The following is a 21,785-nucleotide window of genomic DNA, read 5'->3' on the forward strand; positions in this document are numbered from 1 at the left end:
TACTTTAAGTGGTATTTGCTTACATAGGTCTCAAAGAAGTTATTTCAACATGTGTTAAGCACTCACGGTGGAGCCATAACAATACGGTGAGAGTACAAAGGCTCCCTGCACAACAACAGCGGCATTGGTACCTGCATAAAGGAAACATCCTTGACCACAGCAAGTTATTTCAGCTTTACCTTGGCGCCTAAATGACAGCGGGTTGCAATGTATGTTCCCTGAAGGTTAAGAAACCATTACCGCCTTGACTTCACTTTGTCCCGGAGACTTCGGACAAAATTGCGAATCGGCAGCAGCGACCAAATAACAACCATAGAGCACTACCACATCAAAGACTGTGCGATCCCTCTCCCTCCGTTTAGCTATGAGGTTCAGCAATAAAATATCACCCAAACTGCCACAATAATAAACTATTCCCTACATATGAATGAGGGGAGGTACTACAAAAAGTCACCCTGTTCTCATCTTCCATATCTCTAATACTTTTTTTTAAACGCTCCCTTTCTTCCAGAGACCATATTTATGTGCTGTTTGTATGCACAGTTTGTACCAGAATATGTTTTGTTCCAAAATCCTGATAACGTTTGTTGTCATAACTTTTAACTCTAATTTCTGACTGGCTTTTCACCTTTCGCTCTATACTAGTAAGAAACAATTCAGTTCAAGAGAGGACTGTACCATCACATAGGCAGACACGATCATGGCCAAACCTGAAAAAAAGTATATACGCTACAATTGGTTGCGACCTAATTTGATTGGTGTTTTGTCGCATCCATTCCATAACATAGAGCACGGATGTCAAACTGATAGTCCCCAGGGCAAATTTGACCCTCTTTGTCTCTAAAGCTTTGCCACAATTTTCCCTCGTCTTCTATTCAGAACTAGCCATAAAAATGCTGAGAACTAAATCAAGGTGTAATGATGTCATATGATTGTATGACTATTTGGCTCCCGTACAGAATGTACTGTATTCGAAAGCCTTTCCACACATTTGCCTTCAGTGTAGCCTGCAAAACAAGGCATTTCAGTTACTATATGCACAGAATAGCGTTGAATTTACTCCATTTTATTTTGTAAAGTGGTTGCACACACACCCCAAAAAAAAAAAAAAAAAATCTGGATCCAGAAACATTTTTAAAGTAACTTTATAGAGGGCTCCGTCCTTTTAGCAATTACCCACAATGCCATACACGAAGTCTATTCGTGTACGGCTTGTTTATAACAGCCCTCCAATATGGCCGCCGGTAGTGCATTGTGGGTAATTGCTAAAAGGACGGAGCCCTCTATTATCTACTTAAAAAATGAATGTGGATCCAGGTGACTTTTTTTCGTGCTACCACTTGATGAAATAATATTGAGTAAATTAAAAAAAAAAAAAACTTTCTTCCCCGTGCGAATGTAATTACAAGATAAAGTGAGTAAAAAGAAATAAAAGACTGCTTCTTGAGAATAACACAAATTATATTAAAAAAACAAACAAACCTCACAGTACGAATGAAGTGATACTTTATCACACCACTGCATACGTCCCTTCAATCAACATGCCCGCCCCGCCCAGCTTCCCCTGCCGCGGCTTCCTGTGCAGGGTCACGGGTGATCTGGAGCCTATTCCCACACAACTTGGCTGAGAGACCGGCTACTACATGCGTGGCATGACACTAATTTACACCAGAACCATGCTTTAATGTTCATTATGCTGTGTAACCAAAATGTGTCCGTCATATAGATTATGACTAGAGTTACACTCTCATAGGGTCAGAAAAATCAAATCAGTTAACCCTTGCTTAAAGTACGGTACAATATGATGATATTATCCTTTTCTTCGCAGCTCTGGCTGGGTTGCTTTGGAATTTCACCATCCAGTGACGTTTTTGAAATGCCCACCTTTTCTCAAGCACAACCTGGAGGGTTATTTCAAAGTGTTTTGATCACAAATGTATATTTGGGTGCATTTGCTGATGCACCATTTTGGTAATTTAACATATGAAGGCATTGACAGGCCACTTTGATGATGAATAAGCGCTGGGTGGAACAATTGGATGATTACGCGTCGCGTCCAGTTTGCAGCTCTGTGTATGTGGCCTTGCATGAGCAATCGCACTGTGCCCAAGTCACCCGATTCAAAACCGCAGAAAGGCCAGCAAAATGTACTGCAGTCAAACGAAGCTGATTTTTATGTGTCACGCGTGGCCAAGCAAAGCACAGATTGCGTGGTGTCAGGGTGCCCGCCCTAGCAAAACAAATTGAAGGTAATGATGTTTTCACGGAATTGATAAGATTGCTTGGCATCTCAAATCTAACGCGTTGCCACGTTGGTCCTGTAAACCCCACGGAGGCAAGACAAAGGCGACGAGCTTAGCGCTCGGGTTCAATCGTTGTCATCAAACGAGGATAAAGGATGTCATCTGAAGGTCAAAGGCCTCTTAAGCTTCTATTACCACCTACTTTTGATAATTACGCCTGTCAAGAGACGCTTCGCTTTTGTCAGCGCCGCAAATGTCAAGGTAAACAAACGGGGTCACTCACAGCTTTAAGTGGAGCGACGTCGTCGTGTAATAGGATGTTCGGCGTACTCTGCCAGATAAACAAGGCGACAGGTTGCAAAGCAAATGTGATAATGCAATACTCGACATCAAGCACTCAAGAAGGTCGCTCACGTCGCATTGTTGAGCCCCCTCATCGTGTTACAGTTGCTGTCGACCGCAAAGATTCTTGAGCGTGCTATTTCAGTACAGGTTTGGCTTTTGTATCTGGCCATCCAGCTCTCTCCAACTTGCTCTTGCGCGCTTCGATATACCTCCGTTTTTTTTCCCTTCCTCTTTCTCTCCCTCCACAACTTCCGAGCCCAGACCGCCACCCCTTACTTTTCCATGGCCTCTCATTCCAGAGAAGTGTGAGAAACTAAATAAACGAACGACACAATCCGCTAATAGGCTTGCAGCTGAAGATGGTGGGCTGGACGATCCCCCTGATTAGTGCCGTCAGAAAGGATTGTCGAAAATGAGCAAATACAGGAGCGCCGCAGCCACCGGTGGTTTTCTTCATACTTTGGACTCCTTGTATTTTATTCTCCAGGCTCAGATACCACACGCGTGTCCTAAAAAGAAACCGTGTGGCTTACGAGTCAGCATGGTGGGAAAGGTGAACTTATCTTTAGCGTGCAAGGTCAAAGTGCAGCATTTAGGAGGAGCAGATGTCTCTGAACAGACTGATGGCGAAAAAGGGGCGCACAAGGCGCTGGGTAAATATTGTCAGGCTTGACCGGGGGGTATGCGGAGGTGTTGTGACGATAAGAGTCGTGGCAACAGGTTAAAAGCAGGGTCAACTCTACAAGCGGGCCGTTGTCTGGGTGCTTCATCTAGGTTGTCAATCACAATCATACCGCAGCAAGACTGATGACATGTCACCAGCTTCGGTCCCTCAAGCCCGACACGCTGGGGAAATGATCCACCTCTCCTGCTTTTGAGGGTTTGGCAGACTAAAAATGCGAGTGTCGGTTGAGCAAATAACCTTGAAAGGCCCCCGTGACAGATCTGTAATTGTGCTTCACTCGGTGCCTATTAAATGGCCAACAAAATCCCCCCGCCCACTTTTTTACCAGGAGAGGATAGCCTGCGTGAGTACATCTCACCATTACAGTCAGTAACATGAGATGGCAAACCACGACACCGCTAAATCAGTAAAATGGGAGCGCAGAGTCACTGTAATTTGGGAGGCAGCTGGTTTACCACTCTTCATAATGGATGGTGTTTCTGTTTAGCCCAAGGCGTCGGAGCTGCGGTCATATGCAAACAAGGCAGATCCTGAGTCTCCACTTTTAATGCAGTGCAAATTGTTTTGTTTGATCGGGTCCATGTTATCCAAGAGGCTTCAGTTTTCGGAATCTACTGTACATATCAAATAAATTACACAGGGGCCTCTCAAAACATCTTTTTGTTGTTGTTGTTGTTGTTTTTTAATAAGCTCCGAGCGACTTGGCCACATTATAACCGACCAAAATGAAACAACCTGGATTTTCTTCATTAACTTTCATAACGAAATACTGCATGGGCGGTTTTCCCTCGGGCTGTCTTGCTGTCAGCTGAAACAAAACTTTCCCACATTTGACACTCAAATGACTTCACTGATGCTATTGTGAAACTCATGTGATTTTGAAAATTATTCTCGATGTAAGTCATGGATTTACAGTGTTACTATGAGTATTTAAAATGGTTTCAATGAAAGTACCTGACGAAACCTTTTTTAAGTTGAGAGCAACTTCTGGTGACTGATTAGTACAAAGGGCTGCCGGTTTGATACACATTTTTGAAATCCAGTGTTCACTTCGACATCATTCCTAAGAAAACATGTCCCATTACTGGTGCGCTATTTTTAGAACAGGCCCATGTGGTGCTCATGTGGTGCTCATGTAGAGCCCACGGGCACCACATTGGTGACCTCTGATATATATGTTATTAGGTCTTTTGTAAGGTGCTATGTATTTTTATTATTCCTGTAAATAATAATATTTAATACATAAAATGCTGGTGTCCTGACAGTGGAATGTTAGAGTGATTATTTGTATTTTTTTTCAACAACTACAGTAATAACTAACTGGGCGGCAAAAGCTCAAATTGTGCTAATCTGCGTCTTGACTATTGTTTAGGTGCCTTTGAGCAAAGCATCCAACATATCCCCCAAGCTCACATTCCCAAGACTCAGCTGAGGGGTGTAGCACCACTTGTGCGGACCATCATATTGACATCTCCCTGTGTATGTGATTGTGTGAGTGGTCTAGTTCTCTGTGCAACAAAAAATATACAGCAATGTAAACTGAAAAGGATTCTAATTTGTAGCATGCATGTTTTTTATAACCCGAATCCAACAATTTTATCATGAAAATTTGAGAAAGAAACTGAATACCAATTATTTCACATTCGGCCTCGTGATTAACGTCTACATCAGAGATCAGAGGTTTGATATAACAATTTTAGCTCTGGCCTTTCTGAACAAAGTTTGCATGTTCTTTCTGTTCTTGTGAGGATTTCCTCTGGGGGTAGTCCAGCTTCCTCCCACATTCCAAAGACTAAATTGTCCATAGGTGTGAAGTGTGAATGGTTGCTTGTCCCTATGTGCCCTGCAGTAGTCTGACACAATTGTCTTACAGTTGGCTCTTGCCCAAAGTCAGCTGGGAAATGGCTTCAGGTTACCCATGACCCGAATGAAGAGCAATGCTAAGAAAAAATGGATGAATGGATGGATGGATGGAGCTGTTGACCAGTCTCGATTGATTTTATGTTAAACCTAGCACTTATATATAAATATATAATATATATATCTTACTTGTGGTGGATACGATGTATCGTGGAATACAAACAGACCACTGCAATACTGTACAGTAGTTCTAACATCCAAACAAATATGTGGTGAAATTCACTGAACATATTAGCACGAATTATGTAGTTTTTGTCCCTACTCAGCATTGCTTATGAGCATCTGACATGACGAATGGTGCCGTAAACAAAAACAAGCAATTTTCTATTATTTAAGAATGAGTAACCCAAAGATATTATTGCCTCCTCGCATTTCTGTCTGCATTCGTTCTTTAGTGGGTCATCGCAACACAACCTTGTGTCGTCTGTCGTGGTCCAATTTTGTGAGTGTGAATGCCCCTTTAATGGATTACATCATCTTTTTAGCTGTGGTTTCTCGTTACCGCAGTTCGCCTTGTTCCACTTTTTTCTACCCAGAGACAATTGGTTCATTCACTGGTGTATAACACTGCCACCTCCTGATCCACCTGCGAACCCGAAGCGCTCTTTGACTGCCATGACGCAGATTGGATCAAAAACAAAAAAGCTGGAAAGATAGAGGATTAATGTATCCGCGTAAATTTAGCTAACGCAATCCACTCATATTTTGACAGGTGATTGTCAACATATATATGCAAGATGTGTATGACGACTCCATTGAGAGGACGTTTAGTCGGTATTAATGCGCCCTCTAGTGGCACAATGCAGGACCTCAACGTCTTACGTCATATATTTGCACTCTTATTCGGTGTGGGGTGGGGGGTTAGGCCAGTCTGCTACGAAAATTTTTTTCAGGTTTCTTTTACTTTGAAATTTGGTTGTACTGTACTGTATAGCCTTTTGCTTTTATATCTCCTGTATGTTTGTGCTTGTGTCAAATGCTTCTTTATGCAGTCAAGCAGCTCACCTGACGTTCATGGGTATGTCCCTTTAAGACACTTTCAATGATGACATAAATTCCCCTTTGTTATCTGTTTCAATAACCACCCCCCCCCACACACACACACACAAAACCCACAAGAGTGAGAGATTTTACCACAATTATATTTTCTATGCCAAATCATTTCTTATGTAAAGATGGAAAAGTAGCAAATCGTCAAGCTCATGAAATAATGGATTTAGTCATATTTTGAAAAAAAAACATATCATATATAATATAAAGTCTAAGTCTTATTGAAATAAAGCAGATAAAAGTGTTCAATTATTCATTCTTATGACCAACAATTTAGCAAAATGAAGTGTGTTTAGAAGAGCTGTGTTTAATTGGTACTCTGCTCAAGTTTAATTTTACTACTGTATTCAGTACGAGTAGCCTTACCACAGCTTTCATACTAATGTGTATTAACAATAATACTGTATACTGTATGACTGTCGCTGTGTCTATCCTTCCATTCAGTAGGTGGCAGTGTTGGACTGCTCTGGGCTAAAAGCTTTGCAAAACAGTTCTACAGTCATAGTGAACATTCATCCATTTTCTGATCCGCTTTATCTTCACAAGGGTCGCGGGGAGTGCTGGAGCCTATCCCAGCCGTCTTCGGGCGGTAGGCGGAGGACACCCTGAACCGGTTGCCAGCCAATCGCAGGCCACACAGAGACAAACAACGATCCGCGCTCACACTCACACCTGGAGTGCTCACTCAGCCTGCCATGCATGTTTTTGGAATATGAGAGTAAACCGGAGTACCCGGAGAAAACCCACGCAGGTACAGGGAGAATGTGCAAATTCCACACAGGAAGGCCGGAGCTGGAATCGAACCCGGTACCTCTGCACTGTGAGGTTGACGCGCCAACCACCGGAGGACCGGGCCGCCCACAGTGGACATAGTAATCTAATTCTCATGCCATCAGGAAGGGGGCTGCTGAGCCCCTCATGTAAGACTATACAGCTTGACGGAATTAAATACGCTTTCATTCAATACTGATGCAGTGCCGCGAAAAAGTACAGTACTCGCCCAATTCTTGATTTCTGTGTTCTTTGCATATTTATCACACACAAAGATTTCAGTTAATCAAATCAATTTTAATATCACACAGAGACAACCCAAGGAAATACAAAATGTAGTTTCTATGCCAATTCAATTTATTTAGATACAATACAAGTCCAAACCCACCTGTCCATCCATCCATCCACCCATTTTCTACCGCTTAACCGGGGTCGAGTCACGGGGGCAACAGTTTTAGCAGGGACGCCCAGACTTCCCTCTCCCCAGCCACTTGTTCCAGCTCTTCCCGGGAGATCCCGAGGTGTTCCCAGGCAAATGTGAGATGAGCCTTTGTGTTCATTTTTTGACAGCAGTGGTTTTTGCCTGCATGGGAACTCTCCCCTGGATGCCATTTTTGGCCAGCGTCTTTCTAATGGTAGAGTTGTGACCTGACCTGAGTCCAGCGAGATCTGGAGTTCTTTGAGTGTTGTTCTAGGTTCTTTTGCAAACTCTTGGATGAGTCGTTTTGGTACTCTTGGAGTAATTTTAGCTGGTCGACCACTCCTGGGAATGTTTGCCACTGTTCCCAGTTTTATCCATTTGTGGATAATGGCGCTGACAGTGGCTTACTGAACCTCAGAGTCTTGGAAATGGCTTTGGAATCTTTTCCAGACTGATCGATTTCAATTACTATTTTTTCTAATTCTTTCTTTAATTTCTTACTACTGTGACATGATGCATTTATTTATTGAGATCCTGTCGCCTACCTCACTTTGTCTGATAGATTCTATTTAGGTGATTTCTTGATTCAACAAATGGGGTGCTAGGGTGTCGCCTGTGAAATTGAACTTAACTTTCCCAAAACTGTTGTTAGTCACAGTTACTTTGTGATTTAACTAGGGAGGGCTATTACTTTTTCACATAGGGACAGGCAGTTTTGAAATTGTTTTTGTGCCTTAATAAATTCAATTGGCATTTAGAAACTGCATTTTCTTATTTCCTTGTGTAGTCTCTGTGTGGTATTAAAATTGGTTTGACGAACCGAAACCTTTGTACTGTATGTAATAAATATGAAAAGAACACAGAAATCAGGAATGGGGCAAATACGATTTCACAGCACTGCAATTCACATTATTTTTGATATTGCGATATATTCACATGGGCGATTGGAGATTGATTCACTGTTTGCAGCTTGGACCTGCCTGTGAGGCGCACACAATCATAACTAACTCTTGTCCTTTGTAAGTGCCACATCAAACTGCAGCAAGAGTTGACCGCTATCCCAAAGCTCTTTGCTACTGGAGCTCATTTTATTCTACTCTCCTTGGCTAAATCCGTGCTGGCATGACTTTTGACCCCGTCCTGGCATCTTATGTAAGGAGCTTGTGAAGGGAAGCACACAGAACGAGTTTTCGTTCTGTGACTGCAGGTTAGGTAAGCTCATTAACAGTTAACGCGACATGCAAGGTAACAACAGCTCCAAGCATTAATAAATGACCTTACATATCTTAAAAGTCAACATGACTACTTCACCCGTAAATTCTCACCCAAGACATCTTTTCTGATATGAAAAAAAGCCATTTCTGCCCCTCTCTTAAGCAACATTTGAAAATCATCTATCGTAGCAATGTATTTTTATAGCACTGGCTCTTCTTTTCTGTCTCAGTGCAAATATGAAAATCATATCAACACAGAAATCATCCATCTATCAATCCATCCATCTATCAATCCATCCATTTTCAATACCGCTTATCCTGAACAGGGTCGGTTGCTGGAGCCTATCCCAGCTGACTTTGGGCGGAAGGCTGATTACCCCCTCAACTAGACGCCAGTCAGTCGCAGGGCACATACAGTGACAAACAACCATTCACACCCACGTCCATACCATCACCGAATGTGGACTGATCACATGCTGCCTGCGCACGACTCAGGCGAGTGTATCACTACACCATCAGTGACTACAGAGAAAGCAACAACACAAAATTAATATATAGTTTATTATTCAATGGAAACCCCAAAGTCAAGCCCCCCCAAAAATTGTATCATTTGGAGTTCCTCCAAAAGTGTCCAACCATCAAACAACGTAACACGCTAACATGAATAGCATCTAGCTAAAAGCTTATATAGCTAATGAATAGCATAGAACTGACCAGAGAAGTTTGTAAGCAAACTGTTACTAATTCCATGCTTGTGATGCTTCAGGCATTGTGAAATGGTGAGTTGGTTTCCAATTTTTTTGTTTTTAATCTCCAGTGGTTGACTTCTATTTGTATACAAATAAAATTTATCACATTGCAAAGTCAATATTTTTGAGCCGGTGACTGTTTAAGCCTGGAACAAATCAATTTAGTGTACTTGAAGGTATTACTTATTGGAAAATACTGAAATCATGATTTGATTATGTGTCTATAACAATCAGCTTACGTCATGTGATGCATTTGCTCTTTAGTGGGCCTGGATACTTTTGTGGTCATGCAATCCAGTATGAAATGTGTTGATTTTAACTCCGCACTTTTCTGTAAAACTGTATGGATGCCCTAGAAAGTAAAACAACAGCTGAGACTTTTGTTTGGAAACACAATGCACACAATTCTGTGGGAAATAAAAAATAGTAATAGGTAATATTTGCTTAAATACATGTGTAACCTCCATGTGCAATTTGCAAGCACTCGGCTGATGCTTCTGTTAGATGGAAGCCAAAGGCATCAGGGACGGCAGCAGCCATGTGACCACGGATGCGGGGATTGGTTTAATGCAGCTGTGACATCAGCAACCCACCCATTCCCCTCCCACCCCCGCCTCAATCTTCCTCGCTCTCCTTACCGCTCAGTGTTCCTCCTTTTCCTTTCGTCAGCATCTCTCCTCGAAGAGATGGCATGCGTTGGTGCTGCCAGGGCGTTCGGGACTTAGCGTGCACTGATAGGACCCCTTATTCCTGGATTTTGCCGAATATTCCTACGGCTCCCTCGCTTTTGCTTAGTCTCCCCTTGCTGTCCTCTACAGCTGCTGTCCCCCCCCCCCCCCACCTCTCTCATCCCTGTACATGGGAGTTGGGCCTCTCGGGGAGGAGGGTGTCAACATCCGTGCTTAGCTCTGGAACCATGCACAATAAGCCATGCCCTGCCCATGCATCCTTTAACCAGCCGGAATCATTTCCATTTGTGTCCATCCACACACCAGCGGCAGTATAGGATGAAAATCTGGAATCATGATGCAAGGTAATCTGTACACTCCCTGTCTTTTAGCCCTTGCGTTCTCCTCTTGCCCTCTTATGTCCTGCTGGGCTATTAAGGACTGAATTCATTGATGTGCTCTGTCATGCAGTGCGGACGACTCGGGACACCTGGACCGTGCATTAATAAGCGTGGTGACGGGTTTGTTGTGCATTGACAAGATGCAGTATGTCCAATGCATGGAAAGGCGAGTGAGGTGTGGTTAAAAAAAAAAAAAAAAAAACAACAACAACAAAAAAGATGGTACCCTGATGCAATGTTGTCTTGCTGGTGTCCTGTCGCGCAGGGATTGATTATCATTGTAATTGTACGTGTCTGCACATGGCTATGTGCTGTATGTGTATTGACGATGGCTGGAAGGTGAACAGTATCTTGCACCTCGTGCATCACTATTGTGCTAACAGTTATCTCACATACTTCAGGACGAAGTCAGTTCAATGATAAACTAGGGCATGGCTAAATCATATACGTCAACCGTAATGACAGGTGCCCCTCTTGAAATACGACGTCAGTGCTAACGTGCAAATGATGGCAGCTAAAATTAGCAAATGACCTGTAGTTAGTCTCCCGTGGTGTTACATCTTACATGTACTTCCCGAGCTTGGGGATATTCACGTGTTATATGACTGTGGCTGACGGGAATTTCTTGTGTATCTACACAAACCTTCTCGAAGTTACTGCACTTTTGCTTGCTAAATTTTAATGTCAAGATACTACGGGTGCTAATGCTAAAATCTTCATGATGCCGAGCTCCCTTTCTTTCATTGTGTGTGTTCTAGGACTGAAAAAACGAACCAGGAAAGCCTTGGGTTTACGAAAAAAAGACAAGGATACAGAGGCGACGTAAGTTACCTTGAATGTGCTGGATTGACCTTTGCCAAAAATACTGACCACAAGCTAAATGTAATGAGAAATGCATGCCTGTAGAAAATGACGATGTATCTCAGAGGGCATGCTTCCAATGTTCTCACTTAAAGTATTCCCAATATGCAAGTGGACAAAAGCACAAATTGAGTGCTGCTGTTGGAAAGTGCTCTTCGCACCAATCCAAAAGCATCCTGACGGGTTCCAATTTGTATTGAAATTGTCTTCATTTTGACTAAACTGTCCTATTAGCTCACGGGCTGTACTGCCTGTACTGTGCTGTGAATTGACTACCTTTAGTCCAGTTTAATCTCAATCATAATTTTGCTTTTGTAAAAATAACTCAGAGATACGTGAGGCAAAGCAAAAGAAAAAAAAAGTATTAGTTGGTTGAATAATATCCAGGGGAAGTAATATGCTCTCACTCTGTCAGTGTTTTTCTTGTTCAACATAATATTCCAGGAACTGCTGCCCACCTGGCACAAAAGTACTCTAAAACGTACCGATTAGAATGTAGTGGTCAAATTTTTAACTGTCTCGATTGCATTACATTTGATTATATTTACATCTTCGGGCTCTATTATTCACTTTGCTTGACATTGAATGTTCCATGCAAACCTTTGGTGGTACTTAGGAATTGTTTACTGTTTGCGAATAGCAGAAGACTAAATCCAGATTTTTTTAATGTTTTTTTAATTTTTTTTATTTTAGATGAAATAAATACATTTACTGATCTTTTTGTTTTTACCCTTCACCAAATTTGCTTTTCATTGCTCAAAGGCACTCAACTGAGAAACAATACGGCTACACTCATGTGGATGCTCAAGTCATACTATTTGTGTGTCTCTTGTAATTTCAAACAGGAGCTCACCTGACAAAGAAGGAACCGGAAGTGGAAAGAAAGGAAACGTGTGTATATGTTGGATTTTTTGGATTTACGTTGTGCAGCATACTGTGGGACTGTCTAGGATGGCAAGCTACAATTATGCGCAAAAGTGGCTGTTCTCACAAGAACTTTGCAATTCACTTCAATTTATTTATTGAACCTAGTTCAAATACATATTTTTCCCAAATGTCAGAATAAATTTGACTGTCAGAATATCATACGCCTTCCTTTGAAAATATTTGGCATTTCTTGTTTTTAATACTTTGTGACACTTTGATGATGTTGAGCTTCCTTGTTGTCATTTTGTACAGAAAAAGACAAATGGAGCACCCAACGGTTTCTATGGCGAATTTGACTGGGACAGATACGTGAGTGTTCACTGCTTCCTCTTGTCTTGCTGATACCTCTTTTTCACTTTTCAGTGCACACAATACAAGGCATATTGTGAGCATGGGTTTTAACAGAGCAGGAGCTAGCCATGTCAGTGAGCCTGTTTTCACAAAGAGTTTATCAAACATTCTAATTTTAAAGGCAGATTTTTAAAAAAAAATCAACTCTTGTGTCAGTATCTGTCGGACGACTGCAACACAATTTCCCCTGCAGAATTCCTGTGAGAATAGTTAAAAGAAACTTTGAATAATTTATCATTTTTCTCCCTGTCATTTCAGGCATCGCCTGATGTGGATGAAGAGGGCTTCAGCCAACGTCCTGGTGATGAAGGCGATGATATCCTTTTTGTACAATACAATACATCTTTATTTATAAACCGTATTTTCTGCACTATAAGGAGCTTCGGATTATAAAGCGAACCTTCAATGAATGGCCTATTTTAAAACTATTTTCATAGATGGTGCGCACTAAATAGAAGCTACAATAGTGGCTGCGGTTGCGCTATGCATCCACTAGGTGGAGCTATGCTAAAAGGAATACATCACAATACTATACAGCTTTATTTTTATATATAGAGCCTTCACAACCACTGCACCTGAAACAAAACCTTAAGTAACCAGGTAAACATCTCTCTTCTCTCCATACCAAGCCTAACATCTCACGTTCTTTCATTTCAAAAGCACCCTTTTTCCTCTGTCCTTGACAAATGTTTACCAGCTTCCACGGGAAAGCAGTTTTTCTCCTCCAGCGATTCAGAGGACGATGAAGAAAGCAAGAAAAAATTCCAAATCAAGATCAAACCACTGGCCGCTGAGAGTGCCAAGTGCATCCCTCCGTCACTGGATGAGCTAAAAGCCTCAGTGGGAGGTTTGGCGCTCTCTCCGTCTCTGGTGAGAAAACTCATGAACAAAGCTCTTTTTTTTTTTTTAAAGAAAATAAGATCTTTCGGATTTCTCTTGTTGTTTATCTCATTCTATTTTACATTCATGTCATTTTTTTAAACTGAACTCCTGTCTTCCTGTAGAAGAGAAGTCCGGTAAGCCATTTGAATTTTTTTTTAATCAATTTATTGATTTCTTTATTTGTAAATTACAAAACAGTTTGAATGATGCTTGCCACAAATGACCTTTTAGCTGCACCCTATTTTGCATGAGTAATGTCTGTGGCTGAATATACTGTGCGGCTTTACTGACACGGCCGTCACATAATGCATACAAACATAACTCACAAGTCTTCCTTAGGACTGAGGCAGTCTCATTGAAACCGACACGATCGTGCCGTCCTTGTCGTTAATCTCTTGTGTGTTATGGCTCACACTGCATTATAAGAGCCTTGTACCGCAAGTAAAGAGGAACGCTGTGTGCAGTTTTTAGTTGATGTGAATTTGACTGATTTGTCACTCACTTTCTGACCCAGGTCTGTTCTCTCTTCCTTTTTGCCGGTCTCAGAGACGCAGCCCGGTGAGTTTGTGGCATCGCCTTCTGACTTTTCAAAGCCGACACCCCGAAAGTTCTCATCTTCTCTGCAGTGCACAAAGGCTGACAACCAGACAGTCTGAGAACACGCTCAAAAAAGTGATGACAATTGGAGGTAGCTTGAAAATATGTGAAGGAGGTGATGTTGACTTCATTTAAAGCACTTTTCATGACACTCAAAACACTTTCAGTTCAGGCCCACTCACCGACCCGACAAATTTCGATGGAATGAAGCAAAGCGCCACATTTTGGCTTATATTTCAAATAAACGGCAACACAAGATTTTCCATCTTGAAAAAAAAAAAAAGGATTTAGGATGGCGATGTTACCATTTTTCTTGGTGTGATTTATTTTATCCTTTTGCAGGGACGGATAAAGAGGCACCTGTCATGTAAGTGCATCTGAATGTGTTTGCTTTTTGATGACAACTTTACAAAGCAGCCATTCATCTGCCGGTTTCTTCTAGGTGAAGAGATTGCTCGGCCGAGACGCTCTACCCACACGCCGAGTCCTGCCCCTGACACCCCAAGGTCTTTCATGATTGTCTCTTATTTACTAACCATCCTGAATATATTGAATGTCAGAGCCCACAAAGGCTTTCTACAGGGTCTACATTGTGTGTACACCTCAGCCGGTCGAACTTTGAAACATGATCCACCTTCGTTTGTACGAACATGAAAAAAATCAATCACTTCAAAAGAATCAGATTTTACTGCATTCCCTTTGCAGTGGCAGACTACCACAGAACATCCCTGCCTTCTTTGGACTGCCCTCAGAGAGCCAGTATGGCAGATATGATGGTATTGGAACTCGTCACATGAATGCATATAAAGCTATGCCGGAGGCAATATTGGTCATCATTTCTGCAGTGGTTCCTGCTGATGTCTGGGGAGGATCAAGGCCAAGATCCGAGTCACCTTTGAGCAGAAGTTTCCCTACAGGAGGTACGTTTGTGAATAAATATTCGGAATTGCTGAAAAATTAAGACCTGTGTCCAATCGTCGTTGCAGCTCCACCCCCACTCCCTCCCAAACACATGATATCGCAGCGTCAAGGCTATCCTTCACAATCTGCTGGTAAATAGCCCTCCAAGTGCAATTGTGGATTGAATGTGAATACAGTTGCCCGAGTTCATCGTTATTATTTTTTGCAGTTGATTTACCCAATGGCAGAGCAAGTCGCAGTTCTGCCCCCATCTACCTGAGCGTCCTGTCCCCCTCTTCCTACCGAGGCTCCGCAGCCCCTGACCTCGATGACGTGTTTGGCCCCGTGGGTAGCCCGCGCACGGCTGCGGACACGGCATCCACCAGATGGGTTACTTTCACAAACGACAGACCTCCACCCCCGGATGAGCCCGCGCCGCCCCCTCCGCCGGATTCTCCTGCCCCTGACACGCCCTCGTCCACACCCTCCAGCCCGTGCCTCTCGCCTGGACCACCTCCCGATGAGCCCCCGCCTTCACCTCCGGTGTTCTCTCCTGAGTCGTCGCCTCCTTTTACGCCACTGGACTCATGCCCTTCCATCATGTTGGGACCTCCTCCACCGGATGAACCAGCCCCTCCCCTGCCTCCTTACTTCTCTCCCACAAGTTCACCAGCAGTCTGCCTTGATGAGGAGGCGATTGATGAGGAGGTGCTGCAGTTTGCACATTACACACCCTCTCCAGTATCAATAAGTCCAGTGCCTCCTCTGCCAGCGGAGAGAAGGTCCCCTCGAGCAGGAGTTGTATCGCCCCTGGTTTTAGGGATAGCAGGGGGGAAAAGGACACCAGAGGGAGTGTACCTGAGAGATGACATCCCAGACTTCACTGGTTCACCCAGAGAGCTAACACCGAGCTTCCGTGGAACTCCACCTCCTCTTCCCCCGACCACATACCGATCTATTATGTCTTCCCCTGGGCCTTACTCAGGTAGCTGTGAGTATTGAGCTCTTTACATATTTACTTGTCGTGTGACATGCCCTCAAAAGTATTGTGTACATCCGAGAAAGGGCAACCAGTAGGACAATGGAATATGTGCTGTTAAATAAATAAACAGTTGAATAAATAAATAACATTTTGGGGGTGGCCCGGTGGGCGAGTGGTTAGCGCGTTGACCTCACAGTGCAGAGGTACCGGGTTCGATTCCAGCGCCGGCCTTCCTGTGTGGAGTTTGCATGTTCTCCCCGTGCCTGCGTGGGTTTTCTCCGGGTACTCTGGTTTCTTCCCACATTCCAAAAACATGCATGGCAGGCTGATTGAACACTCAAAATTGTCCCGAGGTGTGAATGTGAGTGTGGAAGGTGGTTCGTCTCTGTGTGCCCTGCGATTGGCTGGCAACCGGTTCAGGGTGTCCCCCGCCTACTGCCCGAAGACAGCTGGGATAGGCCCCAGCACACCCCGCGACCCTTGTGAGGATAAAGCGGTTCAGAAAATGGATGGATAACATTTTGGGGGTTTTCTGAAAAGCACGATAGGTTATTTTTTTTTGGTTAGTTTTTAACTTTTACTGCCATCTAGTGCTGCGATCAACAAAGTCTAGTTAAAAGATGGTTGAAATACCATTCCCCAAAACATGGGTTTGCTTATACAAGAACCTCTGTGACCTTATCATTGTAGTCGTTCAGCAAGCAAGAAAAGTCAGTTGATGTCAATTGAACATAAATCTGTCCCTGCGTTGATATTAAGGCAGTGCTCACCTCAGACACTGGTTTGTCCCTCAGGCCCGTCTTCACCAGCCCGCTCCGCCACGCCGCAGTCTCGAGGCAGTCCGGTCCCTCCACCTCCTCCCCCACGGCCGTCCTCGCGGCCAAAGTTGCCCCCCGGAAAGCCAATCCCAGACCTGGTATGTGTTGTGCCCAGGTTTGACCTTTGACCTTGCATTTTCCTTACCGAAAGTCTTGCAGTTAGCCTGTGAAAATACATTTATTTTTATTGCCGATGTTGCACACAAGGCAACCATGTTTACACCTGACAGAGAGAGAGAAATGCTAAGACGAGCAATAGCACAACCATATGTGACACTCAAATTCACATGTTATTGCGTGTTCATGGCGGCAATTTGCCATAATCAAGCTATGTTTTGCATCCAGACTCCGCCCTTCAGTCCTCCAGTCTCTGCAAGTCCTCCGCCTTTTGCGCCACTGGCCCGGGCCGAGAGCTCTTCCTCCATCTCCTCCATAACGTCACATAGTGCGGCGTCCACGCCCACTTTAGGGAGGGACCTCAATCTATCCAACGCAGGTACACTCTGGCTGCGTGTGTATCCATCTTGCTCATCATTGTGTCGTTGGATCACATCGCCATGTCTCTCTCCTTTGGTCTTTCCTCCTGTGTCCACTCGCTTAGAGACCAGACAGCCTCTGATCTGGTTTGACCACGGCAGATTTTATTTAGCTTTAGAGGGTGAGTCGAGTCAGACTGTTTCTGTATGCATGCAATCGGCTCCTTGCGACACGCTTCCGCCTAGCAATGCAATTGAACCGTACTATTTGGTTAAAATGGCGGTGAGGTTCTGTCCACGCTTCAGTTGAAAATAATCAACCTCATTGCTCATCCCATCCCACGTCCTGCTCATGTTCCTTTGTTTGGAACTGTTTTGCCTTAAAAGCCTGCTGATAGGCTCCTGTATAACCTGATGGTGACGATTTGCTCTGATGGAGCTGGTATGAAGGTATTTATGTGTAACTGTGTTTGACCCATTTAGGATGTTCAAGAGGGCCCAGCCCACTTACCATGGGACCCCAGGACACTCTGCCAGTGGCAGCTGCCTTCACAGAAACTGTTAATGCCTATTTCAAAGGCGCGGACCCCAGCAAGTAGGCCCACATTTTGGCTTATGTAGAACATGCCATGACCGATATTTACTCATCACCCTTATATTATATTGTAATGCACACAATAAATACAATTTCTACAATCAGTTTTTGAAGTGAATTTTTACTGTTTCGATCTCTGACCGGCCTCTTTCTTTCCTCCTCTTTCAGGTGTGTAGTGAAGATCACCGGGGAACTGGTGCTCTCCTTCCCGGCAGGCATCACCAGGCATTTTGCCAGCCACCCGACTCAACCTGTCCTCATCTTTAGCATCAGCAACTATACCCGACTGGAGCAGGTCCTCCCCAATCCACAGCTGCTGTGCTGGTAGGAGTACGCAGCAAAGGAAACATTTTGATTTCATATTTTAAAAATCAAATCACTGAATCGTGTCTGTTCTTCTGATCCTGTTAGTGATTCCCCAACAGACAGTGTAGACACCAAGGAGTTCTGGGTGAATATGCAAAACTTGATGAGTCATCTTAAGAAAGTGGCTGAGCAGAAGCCCCAGGCAACATACTACAATGTGGATATGATCAAATATCAGGTATCCATCTATCCAGTCATGTGTTTGACCTTTAATTACTGCATCCATCCATCCATCCGTCCATCCATCCATCAAGATCCTTACCTTTGTGTGTTCCAGGTGTCAGCAGATGGAATCCAGTCCACTCCTCTCAATCTAGCTGTGAGTTGGCGTGGCGATGCCGGCAACACAGACCTAAGGATAGACTACAAATACAACACAGAGGCCATGGCGACCCCAGCTCCCCTTCACAATCTCCACTTTCTGGTTCCGGTCGATGGAGGCGTAGCTAAACTCCAGGCTATGGTCCCACCTGCCACCTGGTAAGGGCTTTCTATATTAGTAATATTTATTCACAACTTATTATGTAGCTTTGTTTGGTTTTGTTGTTCTATCAAACCCAACAAAGTAGAGACTCACAGGATACGCACACCAAAATGAGCAGTACAATGTGCATTGAAGGGGAAAGTGTGACAAACATTATTTTTAATTATGTCATTACTGTATGTTTTTAATGAAGTAAAATACTATAGAGTGCCATTTTTCCACGTAACAACCCCTCAAAACAACACAACCCCCCCCCCCCCCAAGAGGCCGGAACGGATTAATGGCATTTCCATTCATTTCAGTGGAGAAAGATGATTTGAAACAGCACTTAACATTGTGACCTTCAAGCTTACTGCTAAAAGAATCTGGCATTGCTAGAAAAAATTACATATATTAATTATTAATATTCATATATAAATACTGTTTTATTTTTATTTTTGAAGGAATCCAGAGCAACAGATGATACAATGGAAGATTCCCAGTCTTTCGAATAGGTCTGAAAATGGAGGCAAGTTACCTTTGAAATCCTTTCGATGCTATCAAATCTATTCTATTCCCATGTGTTCCATTCACAACACACAATCATTTGTGATGACATCTGTCTTGGCTGCATTTGTGTCCTGTAGGAGTAGGGGCTCTCCTGGGCCGCTTCCAGATGACTGAGGGTCTCTGCAAACCCTCGCAGCTGGCAGTTCACTTCACCAGTGAGGGCAGCACGATGTCCGGTTGTGATATTCAGCTGCTCGGGACAGGCTACAGGCTCTCCCTGATTAAGAAGAGGTTTGCTGCAGGTCAGTATGAATTAGACATACGTGTTTCTTTTCAAATCAATTTGAATCATTCTACTTTTCCTAAACATGCTTTTTTTTTCACAGGGAAATATTTGGCAGATAATTAGCGGACCTGTCCAAGCGCACAAACGGTGAATCTGTGTTTTTTGACTCTGAAGACAAATAAAGTAATTTCATGTATTTTAAACTTTACGGCACGCATCAGTGGAAAAAGGCCTGCTGAGTGTATGCCAAATATTTAGTTTGTTACTTGAAACACTTTTGGGCCCTAAAGGAGTCCTGGAAACGTAATAGTGAATCCATACAGCCAAACCTCCCTACTTTTGTAGATTATATATTATGACCACAATCCTAAAGTGGAAAATGTACAAATTGTGTATTATAGGGAGGGTTACTTTCTGATGGAATGATATTAATTTAGAGATTATTGAAACACACGTACACACACTAATTTTTACATCTCTGCTAAAACTGAAACTTAATTAACATTAAAGCTGATATATTTTTAAAAATATGAACCGTTTGCCACTCATTTGAAAGGCCTGTGTGGATAAGGAGTAGAGACTGGCAATCGATCAGCTGCAGTACTTTGGCTTCGACAACAAACTGTATTTTTACGACCATACGCCGCACCGTATTATTAGGCGCAGTCTCGGTTACTTTTAAGCGCGCCTTATGGTCCTGAAAATACGGAAAATATCACAACACTGTGGGGCACGTGAAATGAAAAAAAAGAAAGGAAAAAAAATCCTTAGCTGCGTGTGATTGACGAACGACTTTTTTTTGACACTTTGTGTTGGTTGTCCACTTGAGCCTTAAGATCAACAAGGGTTGTGCCATATGTTAGGGAAAGGAGGTTGTCATTTCAAGAGTAATACTCTATCTACTGTAATGCTGCTTGCTAACTTGGTTTTGATCTTATACGGAGGTCTTGGTTAACTGGTGGACATCAAAAGTGACGAATGTGTACCAGGAAAAAAAAAAAACTGATCCTGCATATGTATGTACCTGCTGTGACTACTTTTATTTTGACCCTGTTGGTTCTGCGTTGAATCATTTTTCTAATAAGCAATATTGAGATATTTAAGTGTAAAAAGTGTAGATAAAGAGCTATGTTTCAAATATTTCTCTAGACATATGGATATGTGTCTGTGCTTGTTTGTTTATTGATGTCATCCTAAGGCGGTTATGTGATATGTCAACACTGTTTCTCCTCATCTATTGTTTACCTTGTGTGTCTCGTGTACAAAAACAAGTGTTACTGTTCAGGAATAACTCCGGTGCCGCATGAAGTCAGTTGCTTTATTGTGATGCTTCTCCATGTCAAAAGCGTCATGATGCAGTGTATTATTGTAAAACCATGCTATTACTTCATGTAAACGCCTACCCTGGTTTGCTACGGAGAAACGTATTGTCATTGAATTCGGCATGTAGTCTTTAATGTTCCCGCACTCTGATGGAGATGTTTGACCTGCACACAAAGCCCCTGATATTTCTTTCATTTATATTTCATTGTGTCATCTTCAGACTTAATCATCAATGTTGACTCCCAGTTCAGGCCTCGTGTAAGAACGGCTAATTTAAATTGCTTCTATTTTCTTTGCCTTATCTTTGAGCATATTGAACATGATGTTTTTAATGGCTGTCTGTCTTTAAATACACAGAGAATATGCAAACATTTAACGTACATTTCCCATCCAAAGATTTTGAAAGTAAATATGTGAAAAATCAATATAATGTAATTCCTGTTCTACTTGGGTAATAAAGAAAAGAAAATACTACAAGTTCATGTCTGTTATTTGTACATTTGTACTGCTCACAAAATGTTCGGGATATTGGGACTTTTGGGTGAAATTTCAGGATGAACCTAAAATACACTAAATCCTGAGCAGGTAAACTTCATTGTCAAAAACAAAAGTTCAACTGCAAAGGATATAGTGCACTTTAGATTATTCCTCAATTTCATTCGAAATCCCAATAATCCTAATTTTCCTTCAGAAGTGCATGCAAATGTATATTAACATGTTACAATACAACTTTGCTCTGAAAAAAAGAACTGAATTTACTGCTGTGAAAATGTTTTGACAGTAGAGTATGGATTTATTTTTATGTCATGTAAAATAAGAAGTAAATGAACACTGAAGTATTTTAAACAAAACGTAAAAAACGTCAATCCATTCATCTGTGATCATTACTGTGATTCTATATCTGTCGATGCACTTCGTCATGCGATACGTAATTCCGACATCGAAGTTTATGACATTCTGTATGTTTTGTCGTAAATTTAC

At 42.6% G+C, this 21,785-nt stretch overlaps 1 protein-coding gene across 6 annotated transcripts; it reads left to right on the forward strand.

The window, feature by feature from the left end:
• Positions 1 to 9,995: 9,995 nt before the first annotated feature.
• LOC109521269 (SH3-containing GRB2-like protein 3-interacting protein 1) lies at positions 9,996 to 20,470 on the forward strand. Of its 6 annotated transcripts, XM_019879032.1 has the most exons (24): positions 9,997 to 10,431; positions 11,226 to 11,289; positions 12,174 to 12,219; positions 12,508 to 12,564; positions 12,865 to 12,922; positions 13,301 to 13,476; positions 13,611 to 13,622; positions 14,035 to 14,046; positions 14,428 to 14,452; positions 14,528 to 14,591; positions 14,791 to 14,861; positions 14,931 to 15,005; positions 15,072 to 15,137; positions 15,215 to 15,976; positions 16,762 to 16,883; positions 17,131 to 17,281; positions 17,387 to 17,443; positions 17,745 to 17,856; positions 18,025 to 18,180; positions 18,268 to 18,400; positions 18,500 to 18,702; positions 19,150 to 19,214; positions 19,333 to 19,497; positions 19,582 to 20,470. In XM_019879032.1, the coding sequence occupies exons 1-24, from the start codon at positions 10,422 to 10,424 to the stop codon at positions 19,602 to 19,604; spliced, it is 2,685 nt and encodes an 894-aa protein (XP_019734591.1). In that variant the 5' UTR covers positions 9,997 to 10,421; the 3' UTR covers positions 19,605 to 20,470. The 6 variants fall into 6 exon arrangements, with proteins under 6 accessions (XP_019734587.1, XP_019734588.1, XP_019734589.1 ...); XM_019879028.1 differs by having other exon boundaries at positions 9,996 to 10,431; positions 17,131 to 17,443; XM_019879029.1 differs by having other exon boundaries at positions 9,996 to 10,431; positions 15,215 to 15,970; positions 17,131 to 17,443.
• Positions 20,471 to 21,785: the final 1,315 nt, after the last annotated feature.

The sequence above is a fragment of the Hippocampus comes genome, unplaced genomic scaffold (genome assembly GCF_001891065.2).
Source record: "Hippocampus comes isolate QL1 unplaced genomic scaffold, H_comes_QL1_v1.1 scaffold85, whole genome shotgun sequence".
Lineage (NCBI taxonomy): Eukaryota > Metazoa > Chordata > Actinopteri > Syngnathiformes > Syngnathidae > Hippocampus > Hippocampus comes.

Excerpts from the sequence above, each read along its gene's own strand:
- LOC109521269 (XM_019879028.1), top strand. Across the intron at positions 15,977-16,761 it reads TGGGCCTTACTCAGGTAGCT|GCCCGTCTTCACCAGCCCGC; the intron begins GTGAGTATTGAG and ends TTTGTCCCTCAG. Across the intron at positions 18,401-18,499 it reads TGGATATGATCAAATATCAG|GTGTCAGCAGATGGAATCCA; the intron begins GTATCCATCTAT and ends TGTGTGTTCCAG.